This window comes from Canis lupus, chromosome 9 (assembly GCF_003254725.2).
Source record: "Canis lupus dingo isolate Sandy chromosome 9, ASM325472v2, whole genome shotgun sequence".
In the NCBI taxonomy this organism is placed as follows: Eukaryota; Metazoa; Chordata; class Mammalia; order Carnivora; family Canidae; genus Canis; species Canis lupus.
The window spans coordinates 55271720-55287410 of NC_064251.1; the positions used below are offsets into that span (position 1 = coordinate 55271720).

General features: G+C 47.4%; 2 protein-coding genes across 7 annotated transcripts in view; one reads left to right on the forward strand and one right to left on the reverse strand.

Moving 5' to 3' along the window:
- Nucleotides 1-7704, reverse strand: part of USP20 (ubiquitin specific peptidase 20) — a 43311-nt gene extending 35607 nt beyond the window's left edge. For 3 of the 6 annotated variants that reach the window (XM_049114986.1, XM_025475457.3, XM_049114987.1), the window contains exon 1: nucleotides 7555-7704. The gene's annotated coding sequence lies outside the window, so the exon portion shown is untranslated. Of the gene's footprint in view, nucleotides 1-2054; nucleotides 2171-7554 lie in introns of those variants that run through there. The other 3 variants (XM_025475458.3, XM_025475459.3, XM_025475461.3) reach the window with 3 other exon arrangements.
- Nucleotides 7705-7758: 54 nt separating this feature from the next.
- C9H9orf78 (chromosome 9 C9orf78 homolog) lies at nucleotides 7759-14714 on the forward strand. Its single transcript, XM_025475456.3, has 9 exons — nucleotides 7759-7947; nucleotides 8286-8345; nucleotides 9298-9349; nucleotides 9481-9551; nucleotides 10310-10387; nucleotides 11128-11325; nucleotides 12186-12322; nucleotides 12416-12514; nucleotides 14061-14714. Exons 1-9 carry the CDS (start codon nucleotides 7865-7867, stop codon nucleotides 14150-14152), a joined length of 870 nt encoding a protein of 289 aa, XP_025331241.1. The 5' UTR covers nucleotides 7759-7864; the 3' UTR covers nucleotides 14153-14714.
- The last annotated feature ends 977 nt before the right edge of the window (nucleotides 14715-15691 follow it).

Sequence of the window (15691 nt, forward strand, 5' to 3'; positions counted from 1 at the left end):
GAAAATAGCTTGGCAGTTTCCTACAAAGTCAAGCATATACTTGTCACATGTCCCTGCAATTCCACTGTTGGATATTTGCACAGGAGAAATGAAAACATACCTCTACACAAAGACTTGTATGCAAACATTCATAGTAACTTTATATGTAACAGCTCAAAATTGCAAAGACCTCCCCGGGTCCAACAACAGGAGACTGAAGCCAACTAACAGTGTATTCATAGAATGACATACTACTCAGCATCAAAAAGAACCCAGGATAGGGCATCCCTGGGTGGCTCAGCCGTCTGTCTGAAGGCAGGCACTTCAGCCCAGGGCGTGATCCTGGAGTCCCTGGATCGAGCCCCACATCAGGCTCCCTGCATGAAGCCTGCTTCTCCCCCTGCCTGTGTCTGTGCTTCTCTTTCTGTGTGTCTCTCATGAATAAATAAATAAAATCTTAAGAAAAGAAAAAAAAAAAAGAGCCCAGGATATACAGCAACAGGGGCAATTCCAAGCACATTAAACCGAGTCAAAGAAGTCAGTTACAAAAGAGTACATAGTCTATGATTCTCTTTATATGAAATTTCAAAACAGATAAAACTAATCTAAGGCATTAGAAACTGGGTCAGTGGTTGCCTGGGGCAGAGGGTGAGTCCATACTATAAAGAGGCAAGAGGGAACTTTCTGTGGTGTTGGAATGTTCTAGATCTTGACTGGGGTGGGATTTAGCCAGGTCTCTATACCTATGAAATCTCAGGAATTGCATCTTTAAAGTGCATGCATTTTGGTGCATGTAAATTATAGCTCAATAAAGTTGATCAAAAGTCCCTTTTTGTTTAAAGATTTTTTCTTTTACTTTATTTGTAAGTAGGCTCTGTGCCCAATGTGGGACTTGAACTCGTGACCCTGAGATTAAGATCCACATGTTCTACTGACTGAGCCACCCAGGTGCCCCCCACTTCTTGGTATACACCCCAAAGTACTCAAAGCAGGGACTTGGATATTCATACACCATGTTAATAGCAGCATTAGTCACAAGAACCAAAGGAGGAAGCAATGCAAGGGTCCGTCAAAAGACGAACAGATACAAAAAATGTGCTATATCCATACAACAGAATATTCTCTAGCTTTAAAAAGATAGAAAATTCCGACTCACACTTCAACAAAGATGAACCTTGAGGACATTATGCTAGGTAAGATGAGCCAGACACAGAGATAAATACTATACAATTCCACTTCTAGGAACTACCTAAAGGAATGAAATCTATAGAGACAGAAAGTAGAATGGTGGTTGCCAGGGAGAGGGAGGGGTCATGCTTAATGGAGACGAAATTTCAGTCTGGGAAGAAGGGAAAGTTCTGGAGATGGATGGGGGTGATGGTTGCATAACAGTGTGAATGTGCTTTAATGCCAAGAGGCTGCACACTAAAGATGACCAAGATGCTACATTTTATATGTATTTTAATGATATTTCAAAAAATTTTTCAAAAATAAAAAAAATTTCTGAGGTTGCATACACACACACACACACACACACACACACACACACACATATTCCCCCCAAGGGCAGGGACTTGTTTTGTTCACTGCTACAGCCCAAATACCTAGAATGGCATCTAAAACAGTGACTTCTCAGTAAATACTTGTTGGATGGATCAAAAGTATAAAAAGCCATAAAACACCACCACAGAAAAATTCCACTTTGATAAACTAATCTTGCTTTGTGCCTACGATGATGTTATCATCATTCCAGGGGGATGGAATCAAAGTGATTTTTGTCTCCTTCTCTTTTGCTTGTCTGCATTTTAACAATGAACTGATGTTGCTTTTGTAATACACAATACACAACCTGATAGGTTACTTGTAAGTATCTTTAAAGTTTCCAAAATAAAAAGAAAGTCTGTCTGGCCTAGTTGGTACATAAGTTGTCCCTCCTGGGCCCTTGCTTTTCCCCAGATCCCTGAGAGAACACTGGGGAAGCTTGACCTCCATTCCCTGGGGGCTCTCCAGACCCTAAACAGGACACCTGAGGTCCATTTTAGAGAGGGGGCAGCACCTGAGTGGTCCCAAAATACCTGACAGAGGAAGTGCCTCAGCTGCTGAGTGTCTTGAAAGTCTAACCCTTCACCATGTGACTCATTCACTTGAAGATCCTCTCTTAATGCCTTTGTTTTTGTCTTATTAACTTCCGTGTTAGATTATAATTTTTCATCTCCTCCCGCCTATCCTGAAAATAGAAAAAGGCTTTTTACGTGGCTTCAATAAAATTAATATACACCTCTGTAGAAGCTGGAGAACACTGACAAACATAAAATGGCATAAAAATCACCTGGGATCCTCAGGGGTGTGGTGGTGGTGGTGGTGGTGGTTACTGTGTTAGTTACTCTTGTTCATGTGTATGAATGAAACTAGAATGTAACAGATACAGTTTGTATACAAGGTTTTTCTGTTTATATCATGTAGATTTTTCCTGTCACTAAACTTCTTTTCAACAACTTCATTTCTAATGGCTGAATAACATCTCACATACAATTTAAGCTATACCTGGGATGCTGGGGTGGTTCAGTGGTTGAGCTTCTCCCTTCGGCTCAGGGCATGATCCTGGGATGAGTTCTGCATCAGGCTCCCCGTGGTGAGCCTGCTTCTCCCTGTGCTTATGTCTCAGCCTCTTTTTCTGTGTCTCTCAAGAGTAAATAAATAAAATTTTTTAAAAAAGAAAACAATTTAAGCTACCCCTTACTTGGCTGCTTTCCTACTCTTAGCCACTTAGGATATTTGTGTGTGTGTGTGTGTGTGTGTGTGTGCGCGCGTGTGTGTGTGTGTGTGTTATGATTATAAAAAAGGCAGTGAGAAATATTTTGGGATATAAATCTTTGACTACATCTTTGAACCAGGAAAAATTACTGGGTCAAAATGTATGTTCTGAAGGCTCTGGATACATATTGACAAAATTCCTCCTAGATCCACTATCTAAATTTATCTGCCTACCAAGGAGCACGCCCAACAGAAAAGTTTGAAGTTGGGATCCCTAGGTGGCTCAGTGGTTTAGCACCTGCCTTTGTCCCAGGGCATGATCCTGGGGTCCTGGGATCAAGTCCCGCATCAGGCTCCCTGCATAGAGCCTGCTTCTCCCTCTGTCTGTATCTCTGCCTCTCTCTCTCCCTCTCATGAATAAATAAATAAAATATTAAAAAAAAAAGAAAAGTTTGAAGTTGATTAACATTTTTTTTCAGAGCTGATGGTTAAAAACATCAGTGTGTATGGAAGGAAAAGCTGAGTGGCAGTACCGTAAACCGTGGGTGTTTACTGTTCTGCACACAGCACCTGAAATGTCAGAAGCACCTGGTCAACAGGCCTGTGTTGCATTTATCTCCACTGCCTAGAAGCTTTCACTTCGTTTTATCTTGGTACCCAACTGGCTTGGCTTGGGGTAATGGGACACATGCCAGGTTTGGGCCCTGCCCTCATGGGCACATAGGCCTGTATTTCAACACCAGGGTAGCTGTTTGCAGCCACTGGGGATGTGATCGTTACTAGTGGCAGCCACCTTTTCCTGTGCTCATACCCCATGCTGGCTGCTTTCACATACGTTAGCCTCAGGGTTGACCCTAATTGAAGGAGGCAATGAGACAGCTAGCCCTGCGTTCAGCAACTTGCTCTGAACGCTTGGCCTCCTCTCCTGGGGCAGAGAAAGCTGCAGGAAAGAGGCCCTGGCAGGTCTGGCACAGAGCCCACCCATGTCAGGCCCCAGTGAGGCTTCCGATAGGGTTCAGCATGAGGGGAACCTGCAGCAAGGAAGGGGGGAAGTGCTCCAGCCAGGCAGACAGGCAGCACCTCTGGGCCGGGCACCAGCCACTCAGACCAGGCCTAGGGTGCCCATTACTCATCGTTTTCCTGGCAGTTCTGGCTACCTCCTCCTCCCAGCTGGGAGCCCAGTTCCTTAGGACGGGAGATGGGATGCTGCCAAGCCCCTGCCAACACGGGGACACCTACCTGCCCTGATCCTTATCATACCAGCCATCTCACACTCCACACACCTGCCCATACCCCTCAGACCCTCAGAGTATGATCCCTTTTCCTTCCTCCTGCCCTCTTCTCTCTCTCCTATTTCCAAGCAACTCCATTTCCCCTAAAGCCCAAATACATCCCTTCCATCAACCCAGTCCTAATTCCCTAGAGTTCAACATCCTCCTGACACCCAAGCAGAACCCACTGCCTTGGGAGTGGCCTTGACAAGTCTTGCTTCCCCCACACCTCCGTTCTCATTTGCCTTACTCACCTCGCCCCTGCCTAGAATGGCCCCATGCAGTGAAACTGATACTAACGGCACTCACTGAATCCTTACCGCTGTCCTGGAAGGCAGGCAACACCGGGTGCTCAATCCATCTCCACCTCCACCTCCATCACTAAAGGAGGAGAGGCTGAGGGTCAGAGAAGTGGAGTAACTGGCTGGAGGTCACACAGCTACTGAGCTGCTGATCCAGGTTTTGAACCCAGGACTGCCCTCCCTGAAGTCAGTGTTCTGAACTGTCAGCTCCACATTCTCCCAAACAGCTCCAGCCAGCCTGAAGTGGGGACGATCTTTACCTCCTCCCAGCCAAAACCCTCATTCCAAGGGCAGCTTCCTCTGGCCTCCTTCACAGGAGCCATTTCTGAGTCATGATTCACAAAGCACTTTTCTTCTCAACTTAAACTCCTGAAGTCAAGGAGAATACCTCTGAAGCCTGGCACTGCAACTTGTTCCAGGCTCTGGAAGAAGAGTCAGTTCACTGGAGAGGGCATGGGTTTGGGGCCACCTCAGGCTGGCAGTTTTGTGGGGTTAGTAGGCTGGAAGCAGTGACTGGTCCCGGCCACTGAGAAGCCACAAACCCTGGAGTGCTCAAGTAAAAGCAGAAATATAGACTGAAAAACCCTGAAACCGCAAAGCAGGAGAGGCGCAGAGGGGTTCATGCCAAAAGTCTCATAGACAGCAAATGGCAGAACAGGGACTCCAGTGGGGAAAGAGGCTCAGAGAAGGGAAGGGTCATGCCCAGAGTCACATGGTAAATTGGCAGAGCTGGGGCTTGAACTGAGAGTCAGGACCTAGAATTCACTCTACTGTTATATCATGTTACCGACCTAACCACAAATGAGAATATATCAATTTAAATTTGCAATTCGGTCCCACCTCCTATTCGTGATTCCCTCACCTCACTCTATTTCCATACCAGTCATCACCCGCTAATATACTTTACATACTTATGTTATTAGAACCTAACGTCCATGGTGCCTGGGTGGCTCAGTTGGTTGGGCGTCTGACTCTTGATTTCTGCTCAGGTCATGATCTCAGGGTCGTGGGATAGAGAGCCCCGCCCTCAGTGTGGAGTCCTCTTGTCCCTCTTCCTCTACTCCTCCCCATTATCCCCTCCTTCCTCATGCTCTCATTTTCCCTCTCTCAAATAAATAAAATCTTAAAACAACAACAACAACAACAACAACAACCTAAAGTCCACTAGATCAGGGATCTTTCATCTCTTTTGTTCCCTGGCATACTTCAAGCACCTAGAACAGTGCCTGCTTCATATAGTAAAAGCTCAGGAAATACCTGAATAAATAAATTAGTCCAACAAAATTTTATTGAACACTTACTGCAGCCAGGCTGTGAACTGCAATGGCTTTGCTTCATCCCAAATCTACCTAGACATTAATGTTCACTGAACCCTGAAACAAGTCTGACTCCAGAAAGGAGCTGCTAGCAAACCAACCCAAAATGAGCCAAACCCATACATTTCCTTAAACCACCACTGTCAAAACCAAAACATGACACATCTCTAAAGAGAACCCAAATTTCCTGGAGGCTCCCTCTGAGAAGCACTTTCATCTCACCCCCCAAAAAGGCCCAGCAACACTTAAAGAGTCTGCAGCCCCTTTGCCCAGCCACCCACTGCCAGATTCACAACTGCCACTTTCCAAGCACTGCTTTTGCTAAACAGATCTCAGACCTGCCACAACCCAGGAGGGGAGTAGCACGGGGCACTCTGGCCCTGCCAAGCAGGGACAGCTCATTGGTACCAGGTGCTCCTGCCTGGGATGTCAGAAGAGAAGAGGGGTCTAGAAATGTCCTTGGCCTTCTGGCCCTCTCCTTAGTGCTGTCCAATACCTCCTAGTAGGAGGGTTGCTGGGTGGGCAAAATCAGAGCCACCTCTGAAAAGCGTGACGTCTGCAGACATGGAACTCCCTGGGTTCCCGCAGCAGTGCCCAGGGAGCCTCCCCTTCAGCCAGCAGGGACAGGGTGTCCAGTGATTCCCAGGTGCATCTGGGGCTCGCTGAACCAGACTGCAGAAGGCAAGACTTTGAGATTTTAATATATGGCTTTTGACCAAAGCCAAAAAGCTGTTCCAAGAAGTCCTGAGTCCATCTGTCTCGGTCCAAGGAAAAAGAGCAGCAATCTCGAGAGACTGTTCCAGAGAAAAGGAAGGCATTCCAGAAGTGCTGCCCTGCTTCTGAATGGTCTTCCAGAAGAGGAAACCAAAACAGTCTCCATCAGCGCCTCCCCCCAACCAACCATCACAACAGCTACAGCAAACATTTACTGAGCTTCTACTGTGCACAACCTGCAGCAGAGGTGGGCCTGCCACTGATCCCTGTTCCACCTTCGCGCTGGGTAACCTTAGGCACCTATTGCCTTTCTGAGCCAAAGTCTCCTCGCTTGCGAAATGAAAAATAACTCGATCTACTTCATAGGATTGTGGGAGTTCACAGAGACGATGCTTAGCCCGGTGCCTGCCACACAGCAGTGCTTAGTAAGAGGCAGTGCTTTCGGGGTAAAGGACCGGCCTATACTGAGAAAGGGAAAACTATTTAAGAGGTTTCTAGAAGTCCTGTAAGCCATCCTCGATACATTTAGTTATCTCCTAAGCGGTTCGTTGATGCCTGTTTGCCTGTTTCTTTTCAAATAAACGTAATCCTCACAGCATCCTCGGGGTGGAAAGGCGGAGGGCAGGGCGACAGTCGTCGTGACAAAGGACGAAAACAAGGCCCCTGCAGGTCCGGGGAGGCGGCCGGCAAGCACACGACAAAGGGCCCTCTCTCTGCCCTCAAACCCCCCGGAGTGGGTTCGAAACCTCGGACGCAGGGATGAAGTGGCTGGAGGCCCCCACTAGCGGGGCAGTCGGCGCCAGGACCTTAATCTACCATTGCTAAGAGGCGGTCATCTTTTATCCCTAAAGAAAAAAAATGCACGTCAAGGCCCAGACCCTGGGGGAATAAGTCAGCGCCCCCAGACGCCGCACTCGCGCTTTCAACTCGTGCTGGGTCGGGCGCCGCAGAAATAGGAGATGGCGGCCCCCAGTTCCGGAGCAGCAACGAGCCCCCCAGGGTTGCAAGTGGGGCATCGGGGCCCCGAGGGCACCCCCCGGCGCCGCCGGAGGAGGGGAGAGGGCGGCAGCGGCCGGGGGTCCCGGGCTCCGCTCACCGGGCAGCGGCGTCCTGCGCACCCGGCAGGGCCAGGCCCCATCCGGCCCGCAGCCAGGCCAGGGGGGCCCCTGCCGGGAGAGGCCCGGCCCCCGAAGCAGCCGGCTGCGGCCCGGAACTCACCTGCCGTCGCAACCGCGCCGCCGCCGCCTGTCAGTTAAGCGCACCCACAGCCGCAGGGCGCAGGGCCGTGGGACCCGCGGACCGCGCCCCGCCTCCTGCCCCTCGGCCGCCCAATCGGAGAGGCGGACGCCACGGCTGGGGGCGGGGCCGGCGGGCAGTGTGGGCCGGGGGCGGGGCCAGACGAGCGTGGGGCGGGGCCGGGCGGGGCCGGCGCTGGGCTCGCTGCGCTCTGACCGCACTGCTACGCGCCGGAAGCAGCCCCGGCCCGGGAACTGGGGCGCGGCGGCGGGACCGCGGGGCCGGCGCTACCATGCCGGTCACCGGCAAGAGTTTCCGCCGGCGCCGGGCCGACTCGGAGTCGGAGGAAGATGAGCAGGACTCAGAGGAGGTTCGGTGCGTTTGGGATGGGGCTTTCAAGGGGCAAGAAGAGAGAGCCGCCCGTGGGACTCCGCCCCCGCGAGGCGCCTCTTTGTGAGCCGAGATTGTTGTCCCTTTCTGCAGACAAAAAAACTGAGGCTCCTAGGGTTGAGGCCCCCGCCGCAAGGCCGCACGGTTGGGAGAGGTGACCCCAGGATGCACAGTGGATCTGACACCCAGTGGTTCTAAGCGCGGGGTCGTCTCCTGGACCATTGTGCCGGCCGTTCGGCATCTGGGCCGGGCACCCGTCGAAGCCGCCTTTTAAGGCTGGGTTCCGCCGAGGGTCTCTAAGTCTGTGCGTTGCCTTTTTTCAGATTAAAACTGGAAGAGACTCGCGAGGTGCAAAACTTGAGGAAGAGGCCCAACGGGGTGAGGTGGGTACCACCGGGGGACCCGGAGGAGGAGGAGGAGGAGGAGGAGGCGGTGGTGGCAGGGATACGCCCCCGCCTGGGTCGCCGTCGCGATGACCTCAGAGCCTCTTCTCTTGACACACTGTAGGGCGTCCACTGCCCTGAAAGGAGTGCAGCGTTGTTTAAAGATGTTTAATCAGGAGATGGTCTCAGCTGTGTGGTCTTGAGGTTTGCTCCAGAGCTGCAGAAACGGGTTATTAACTCGTGGTTTTATTGCACCCGATATATTAACTCATGTTTTTCTTGGACCCGATTGTGAAATGCACATTTACTGTTAGAAGTGTGGAAAATTTAGAAAAGTGTAATCAGAAAAATAATCGGCGCCCATACTTCTCCCATCCACAGGTAACCAGTGTTAGCATTCAATGTTCTGGCCAATCTGTTTTGTCTCTTTTGTAGAGATTGTGAGTGCTTTCCTTCTATGCTGTTTGCAACTCATTTTCACATTTCGGGCATTAACATTGTGGGTTATTTTTCCAAAAAAACTTTTTAGGGGCAGCATAGTATTCTGCCACGTGCATGTGCCATAATTTGTCAGTTAATCCCCTACTTAGTAGGGGCCAAAACGTAAATGATCACCAAATAAGGGTGCAATAGGTATTTTTCTACATCTGCCTTCAGCTTCATTTTGCCCAAAGGCTAATCTTAGTAATGAGGTTTCCATGCCAAGATAATGTCAAATGGCCTTGTAAGAGAGTGTACCACTTCACCCTCCCCGCCCCCAACCCAGTGCTCGCGGAACTCCGTTTCATGCTTGTAGGCTTTCCCATCTGGCTTTGAGGCCCACTCCTCAGACCTTGCCTTTGCTCTAATGTTGCAAACGTACAAACTTCCTAAGTGTTTTTTCTCATATCTCGGTTGTGCCATTTCTCTCTCACTCTCACTCTCTCACTTTTCCTTTTTTGTTTTTGCTCAGTGCTGTGGCCCTGCTGGTAGGAGAGAAGGTACAAGAAGAGACTACCCTAGTGGTAAGTTGTGGGGTCCTCCTTGGGTAATGGGAAGCTGTGGCTGCTCTCCAGTGGGTGGTTGTGTTTTTTAAAAAAGAAGGCTACTGCCAATTATATAGATGCTTCCTTTTAATTGTGTTTGCTTTCTGCAGGATGATCCCTTTCAGATGAAGACAGGTGGTATGGTGGACATGAAGAAACTGAAGGAAAGAGGCAAAGATAAGTAAGTGCAGGCATCACTGAGATACACATTAACCTATAGGCCCTGCCTGGGTCTGTGTGACCCCAGAGAGCTGGGGCCTGCAGCAGCAGCTTTAGTGAGACATCCTGAAGTTTCCTTTGTGCTTTGTAAAGGGTATGTAGCTTAAAAACAAATGAAAGCAGAAACTTTTTTTTTTAAGATTTTATTTATTTTAGAGAGTATGTGTGTGCACACACATGCGCTGGCGGAGGGGCAGAGGGAGAGGGAGGGAGAGAATCTCCAGAAGACTCTGCTGAGCATGCAGCCCAGCGGGGGACTTGATCCCACAACCCTGAGATCTGGACCTGAGCCGAAATCAAGAGTTCGATGTTCAACCAACTGAGCCCTGCTGGCACCCCAAAAGCAAAAACTCTTGAAAAGTTAGCTTAGTGTGCTACAGATACTCTCCTTTCATAAAGGTGCATTGTTTAGTGTGTTTCAAATCCTTGTAGAAGTTTTTTTTTTTATGTCCTAAAAAGAACATAAAAACACAATTATAAAAATAGTAGAAAAGTAAGAAATAAAAGTATCTACTCATTCCCCAGAGAAATCTCCAGAGGCCAACAGTTTTGCTTTCTTCTGTTTCTTCTACTTATGTATCATATATATATTTTTTCCCAACCATAAGCACTTTTTTCCCCAACCATAAGTACTTTTTTGAGCACGTTTTGCTTGTATAATATCAAATTTGGCCTCACTGAGTTGTGACTTTAAGACTGCTTCATTGCTTCTCCTTTCAGGATCAGTGAAGAGGAAGACCTCCACCTGGGGACGTCATTTTCCGCAGAAACCAACAGAAGGGATGAGGATGCCGACATGTGGGTATCAGTTTGCTGTGAGTGATTAGGGGTTGACTCCAGCCAGATAGAATCCAAAATATTTAGTCACAGATGACATTATCCAGAATTATCCAAAGGCAGCAAAGTTGGCCTGTCACCCCACCTAGGCTTTCCTAAAAATTCTTTTTTTTTTTTAAGATTTTTAATTTATTTCTTCATGAGAGACAGAGAGAGAGAGGCAGAGAGACACAGGCAGAGGGAGAAGCAGGCTTCATGCAGGGAGCCCGATGTGGGACTCGATCCCAGGACTCTAGGATCACGACCTGAGCCGAAGGCAGATGCTTAACCGCTGAGCCACCCAGGCATCCCCCTAAAAATTCTTTAAAAGGGTGGTTCTTGGGATTTTAGATTCCTTGACTAGTAATATTTTCCTGAACATTGTAGGAAGAAACATCGGACTTGCCCACTTTTTTGTTAACAAGACTTAAACAAATGACTACATCTACCATTATCATTCTGTCTTCAATGAGCCTTACATCTATTAACATCAATAGATTGGGAGGGCATAATGTCATAATAGAGGTTACTGCTTTAAGTTGAAAAAAGTTTGCTTGATGAAAAAATTCAAGTTATTTTTCTGTATCTCATTTTTCCATGAACTGATGAAAACTTCATGGACCATCACTGCCCTGTGGGCCAGTGTTGGGGATCACTAATTTCAAAGACATGTTTTGTGAACTTCCTGCCTCTCCCTGAGGCCTGTGGCTTTCTCATTTCAGGATGAAGTACATTGAGACAGAGCTGAAAAAGAGGAAAGGGATTGTGGAACATGAAGAACAGAAAGTCAAGCCAAAGAATGCAGAGGACTGTCTCTACGAACTTCCAGAAAACATCCGTGTTTCCTCAGCAAAGAAGACCGAAGAGATGCTTTCCAACCAGATGCTGAGCGGCATCCCCGAGGTGGACCTGGGCATCGAGTACGTTTCAGACTCCTGGTCTGGCCTCTCTCCTGCCCCTAGCCCACTGAAGAGCGCTCTGCTTTCCAGTTAAGGGGACTGTCTCCTTGGAAACTCACAAATAACAACTATATTTTCTCTGGCAGGTTGAGATGTTTGTGCCCACAGTGTCTCTGGAGGATTAGTTGGTGTTATGAGACTTAAGGGACAGTCTCCTGAAAGCAAAAGTGTGCTGTTTTGTTTCTTGAGATACAGTAGCATTATATTGGTTTCAGGTATACAACATAATGATTCGATATTTGGGTTTTTTGTTGTTGTTGTTGTTTTTATTTATGATAGTCTCACAGAGAGAGAGAGAGGCAGAGAGAGAAGCAGGCTCCATGCACCGGGAGCCCGACGTGGGATTCGATCCCGGGTCTCCAGGATCGCGCCCTGGGCCAAAGGCAGGCGCCAAACCGCTGCGCCACCCAGGGATCCCTGATTCGATATTTGTATACAAGTGTTTGCTTTTATTCTTTGTTCACAGCTCTTCAGTTCTATTCAGACCCTTGTATTCCTCTCTTTTATTCTAGCAGGAGCAATGTTGAAGGCTTACCTACCCCATGATCCTCCTTTTTATTTTTTGCAAAACCTCTGCTCTAACACAGGATTGTTATGGAAGAAATACGATGGTCAGAATCCTCTTTGGGTGCTGTAGGAAGTTGGAAGACATCTAGATTCCCTCCTCTTTTCTGGACTTCTAGCTTTGGTAAACTGTAGAGCACTGTGCTCCAAGAAAGTGGATCTCCTTATGCACTGGTGGGCTTCTAGCCTGACCATTAATTCTGTCTGAGGACCAAAGGTAAGGCAATCTAACACATGTGGCTCCTTTTTCCCCACAGTGCTAAAATAAAAAATATCATTTCCACGGAGGATGCCAAGGCCCGTCTGCTGGCAGAGCAGCAGAACAAGAAGAAAGACAGTGAGACATCTTTCGTGCCCACCAACATGGCCGTGAATTATGTGCAGCACAACCGATGTAAGCTCTGGGGAAGTAGCCCTGCCACATTGGTGTGACGTCCCCTCGTTCCCATACTTTGTCTGACACATTCCCTGGTCTCTTTTGATCCAGTTTATCATGAGGAGCTCAATGCCCCCGTACGGAGAAACAAAGATGAGCCCAAAGCCCGACCCTTGAGAGTGGGTGACACCGAGAAGCCAGAGCCTGAGCGTGAGTGTATCAGAGGCCTAAGAGCTGCCTGGAGCAGTCATTGGGGCCCGTGGAGGCAGGGTTGACTTTGGCTGGGGTAGAGCCTGGGCTGTGGGGCCAGGGCACCTGGGTTCCACTCTGTGCTCTGGACCATGGCCATGTGCCTTCCCCTTTCCAGGCCTCGGTTTACTCATCTGTAAATGGGGATAGTAATAAAACCACACATTTGGGGTTGCTCCGAGGATTCACTGGGCTATCAAATACAATAGAGAATTAAAAAACTAGGACATTTCAATGAGCAAAAATAAATTAAAAGTTACTCACAGTTTCACCCAAAGATATGCGCTGCTAACATTTTTATGTATAACCTTCCAGACTTTAAAAAAACGTGTATAGAAACATATACTGTATACATACAATAGGATCTCATAGATTTTTACTCAGTAGTGTGCCCTCCATGTCTCTCTATGACAGTAGATAGATATTTTACTGTTGAGTGGCCATCTCATATTCTACTGTAGGGATATACTGTAGTTCCCTCTGGCTGGACACTTAGGTTGTTTCTCATCTTTCCCTTTTATTTATTTATTTTTTTTTTCATCTTTCCCTTTTCTTTTTTTTTTTTTTTTAATTTTTTTATTTATTTATGATAGTCACAGAGAGAGAGAGAGAGGCAGAGACATAGGCAGAGGGAGAAGCAGGCTCCATGCACCGGGAGCCTGATGTGGGATTCGATCCTGGGTCTCCAGGATCGCGCCCTGGGCCTCCAGGATCGCGCCCTGGGCCAAAGGCAGGTGCCAAACCGCTGCGCCACCCAGGGATCCCCTCATCTTTCCCTTTTAAACACTGTTTTTGCCTATATCATGTCCTTAGGCTCCAGGCCAAGAAGTCACCAAATGCTCCTCTAAAAGTGGGGTGATTTGTTCCCCCACTAGCAACATCCAGCTGTGTCCCTTTCCCTCTTGCTAACCAGCACCAGTGGGAGGAGGGGGGATGATCCTAAGGAAAAGCTGAGCAGGCTATTGTTTTCCTTTCCCTCCTACTTGGGAAATTATTTTCTGTACCATCTTGGTTGCATAGTCTTTGATTGCCAGAGTTTTGTGTTATTCACACATAGTAAGCAAGGACTTTGGTGTCACCAGACTTGGGTTCAACTCTCAACCTACTTTTGCTTTCTGAGCGACCCTGAGGAAGTCACTCTGGACAGTGATGGCAACATGCCCCTGTTCGAATTGCTGTGAAGGTTAAAAGAAGTCATATCTGAAAGTGTTAAGCACCAGGCCTTGTACATAGCCAGATTCTCACTGCAGTGAAACACCGACTGTCTGGCCACCTAGTCTGCTGCTGACATCTGCATATACCACCATACTATCACTTGACTCCACCCTATGTTAATTTTCATTCACTCAATAACAAGTATTTACTGAGGCCCTACCAGGTTCCTATTTACCAAGGTAGGCACTGGGGCTCCTGTGGGGAATGAGACGGGCTTGGTCCTAGCCTAAGCAGAGCTGAAACCCATCAGTGGCTTCCAACACGGCAAACAGCTTTTCCTCTTCCTTTGCAGGGTCCCCTCCTAACCGCAAGCGTCCTGCTAATGAGAAGGCCACTGACGACTATCACTATGAGAAGTTCAAGAAGATGAACAGACGGTACTAAGGGTGGGAGAAGGGAGAAGTTGCAGACTGGGATGTAAATAGTGTTGTCCCTCCCATACTCCCTTGACAAAATGCTTCTTGAACAGAAGTTTGCTTCTGTTCTATTTGCTAGCAGACCATTCCAAAAACAGACAGTCCTGCTGCTTACCTGCTGGATTTTTCAGGCACTGCATTTATAACCTTCTGAAACAATGTGTAGTTTCCCTATTTGGGGACAAATTCTATTCTTGTGAGCGTTATTAAATCTTGTTTGTAAATATGTTGACTTTCTCTTAATATTGGCCCTGAGTCTGGAGGAAACAGCTGTTCAGAGTGAGATAAACTCTTTAGGTTGTGCTGCTAATTATTATATATGCAATCGTGTCTTCTACTTTCAAATACCTGGAGTTCAGAGATACATCCTTCACTGTTTATGATGGATCCACCTGACAGCAGGAAAATCTAGGATGGGATCAAAGGGACACTGATATTTTTTGACTTTTACAGTCACCTGTTTTCACTAAGAAAGAGAAACAGTTTCTATCATTTTTAGGACTTAAGTATTAAATATGAAATGAATCCAACCTTCTTGTTTGTATTGTGTCTCCTTATACTAACACTAGGTAATGTGTTGTGAGCCTGGAGGTGGGGGTTGGTAGCTCAAAAGCAAAATTTGTTTACTGAGAGATTTTCTCTTCGAGTTTAAAAGACTTCGGCAGGCTCCAATCAGCTGGCTGTTGGGGGCAGTGCCCCCTGTGCTTTCATTTACCTGAGCACTTATACAAGTTGAGATGAGAAAAGAGCCAGTTTGGTTGACCTTTGGGCTGATTTTTAGAGTGGATGTTGTGGTTAGAGACTTTGGCTTGGAGTCTGAGCTGAGCCCTGTTCACAGCCTATTTTGCCCTTGGACAGATCTCTTTCCCTCTGAGCTTGTTTTCTCATCTGTAAAATGGAGACAGTGTTTTATTTTTGTATTTTTTCCTCCATTAAAATGCATGGTCAGTGAAGGCAGGAATCACATCTACCTCATTTTCTTAAATCCCCAAAGTCTAGTCCATAACCCGACACATGGGGAATCCTCAAAACCCTGAGTGAATGAGTGTAAGTAATTTTTCTGGAGAAATCTGAGGAACACGACCTCATCGAGGTGGTGAAGGTCAATAATAGTCATAAATCATGTTGCTGTATCATTCATATCATGTCATGAAAATAGCACCGTACCCACATCTAGAATGTTCCTCCCCAACGCTGTTGTCCCCAGTCTAATAATGAGAAAAACATCCCATCCCAACAGCGGGGTATCCTACAAAAAATTTGACCAACACTCCCCCAAAACTGCCAAGGTCATCAAAACCAAGGAGAGCTTGAGAAAGTCTCAGCCAAGGAGGAGACTAAGGAGACATGAGAACGAAATATAATGTATCGTGGATGGGATCCTAGCTCAGATACAGGACGTCAGGTAAAAACTTAAGGAAAACTGAACAAATTTTAGTTGTATCAATATAGGTTCATTATTTTAAATGAATATAACATACTAGTATGTTAATAAGAGAAATTACGT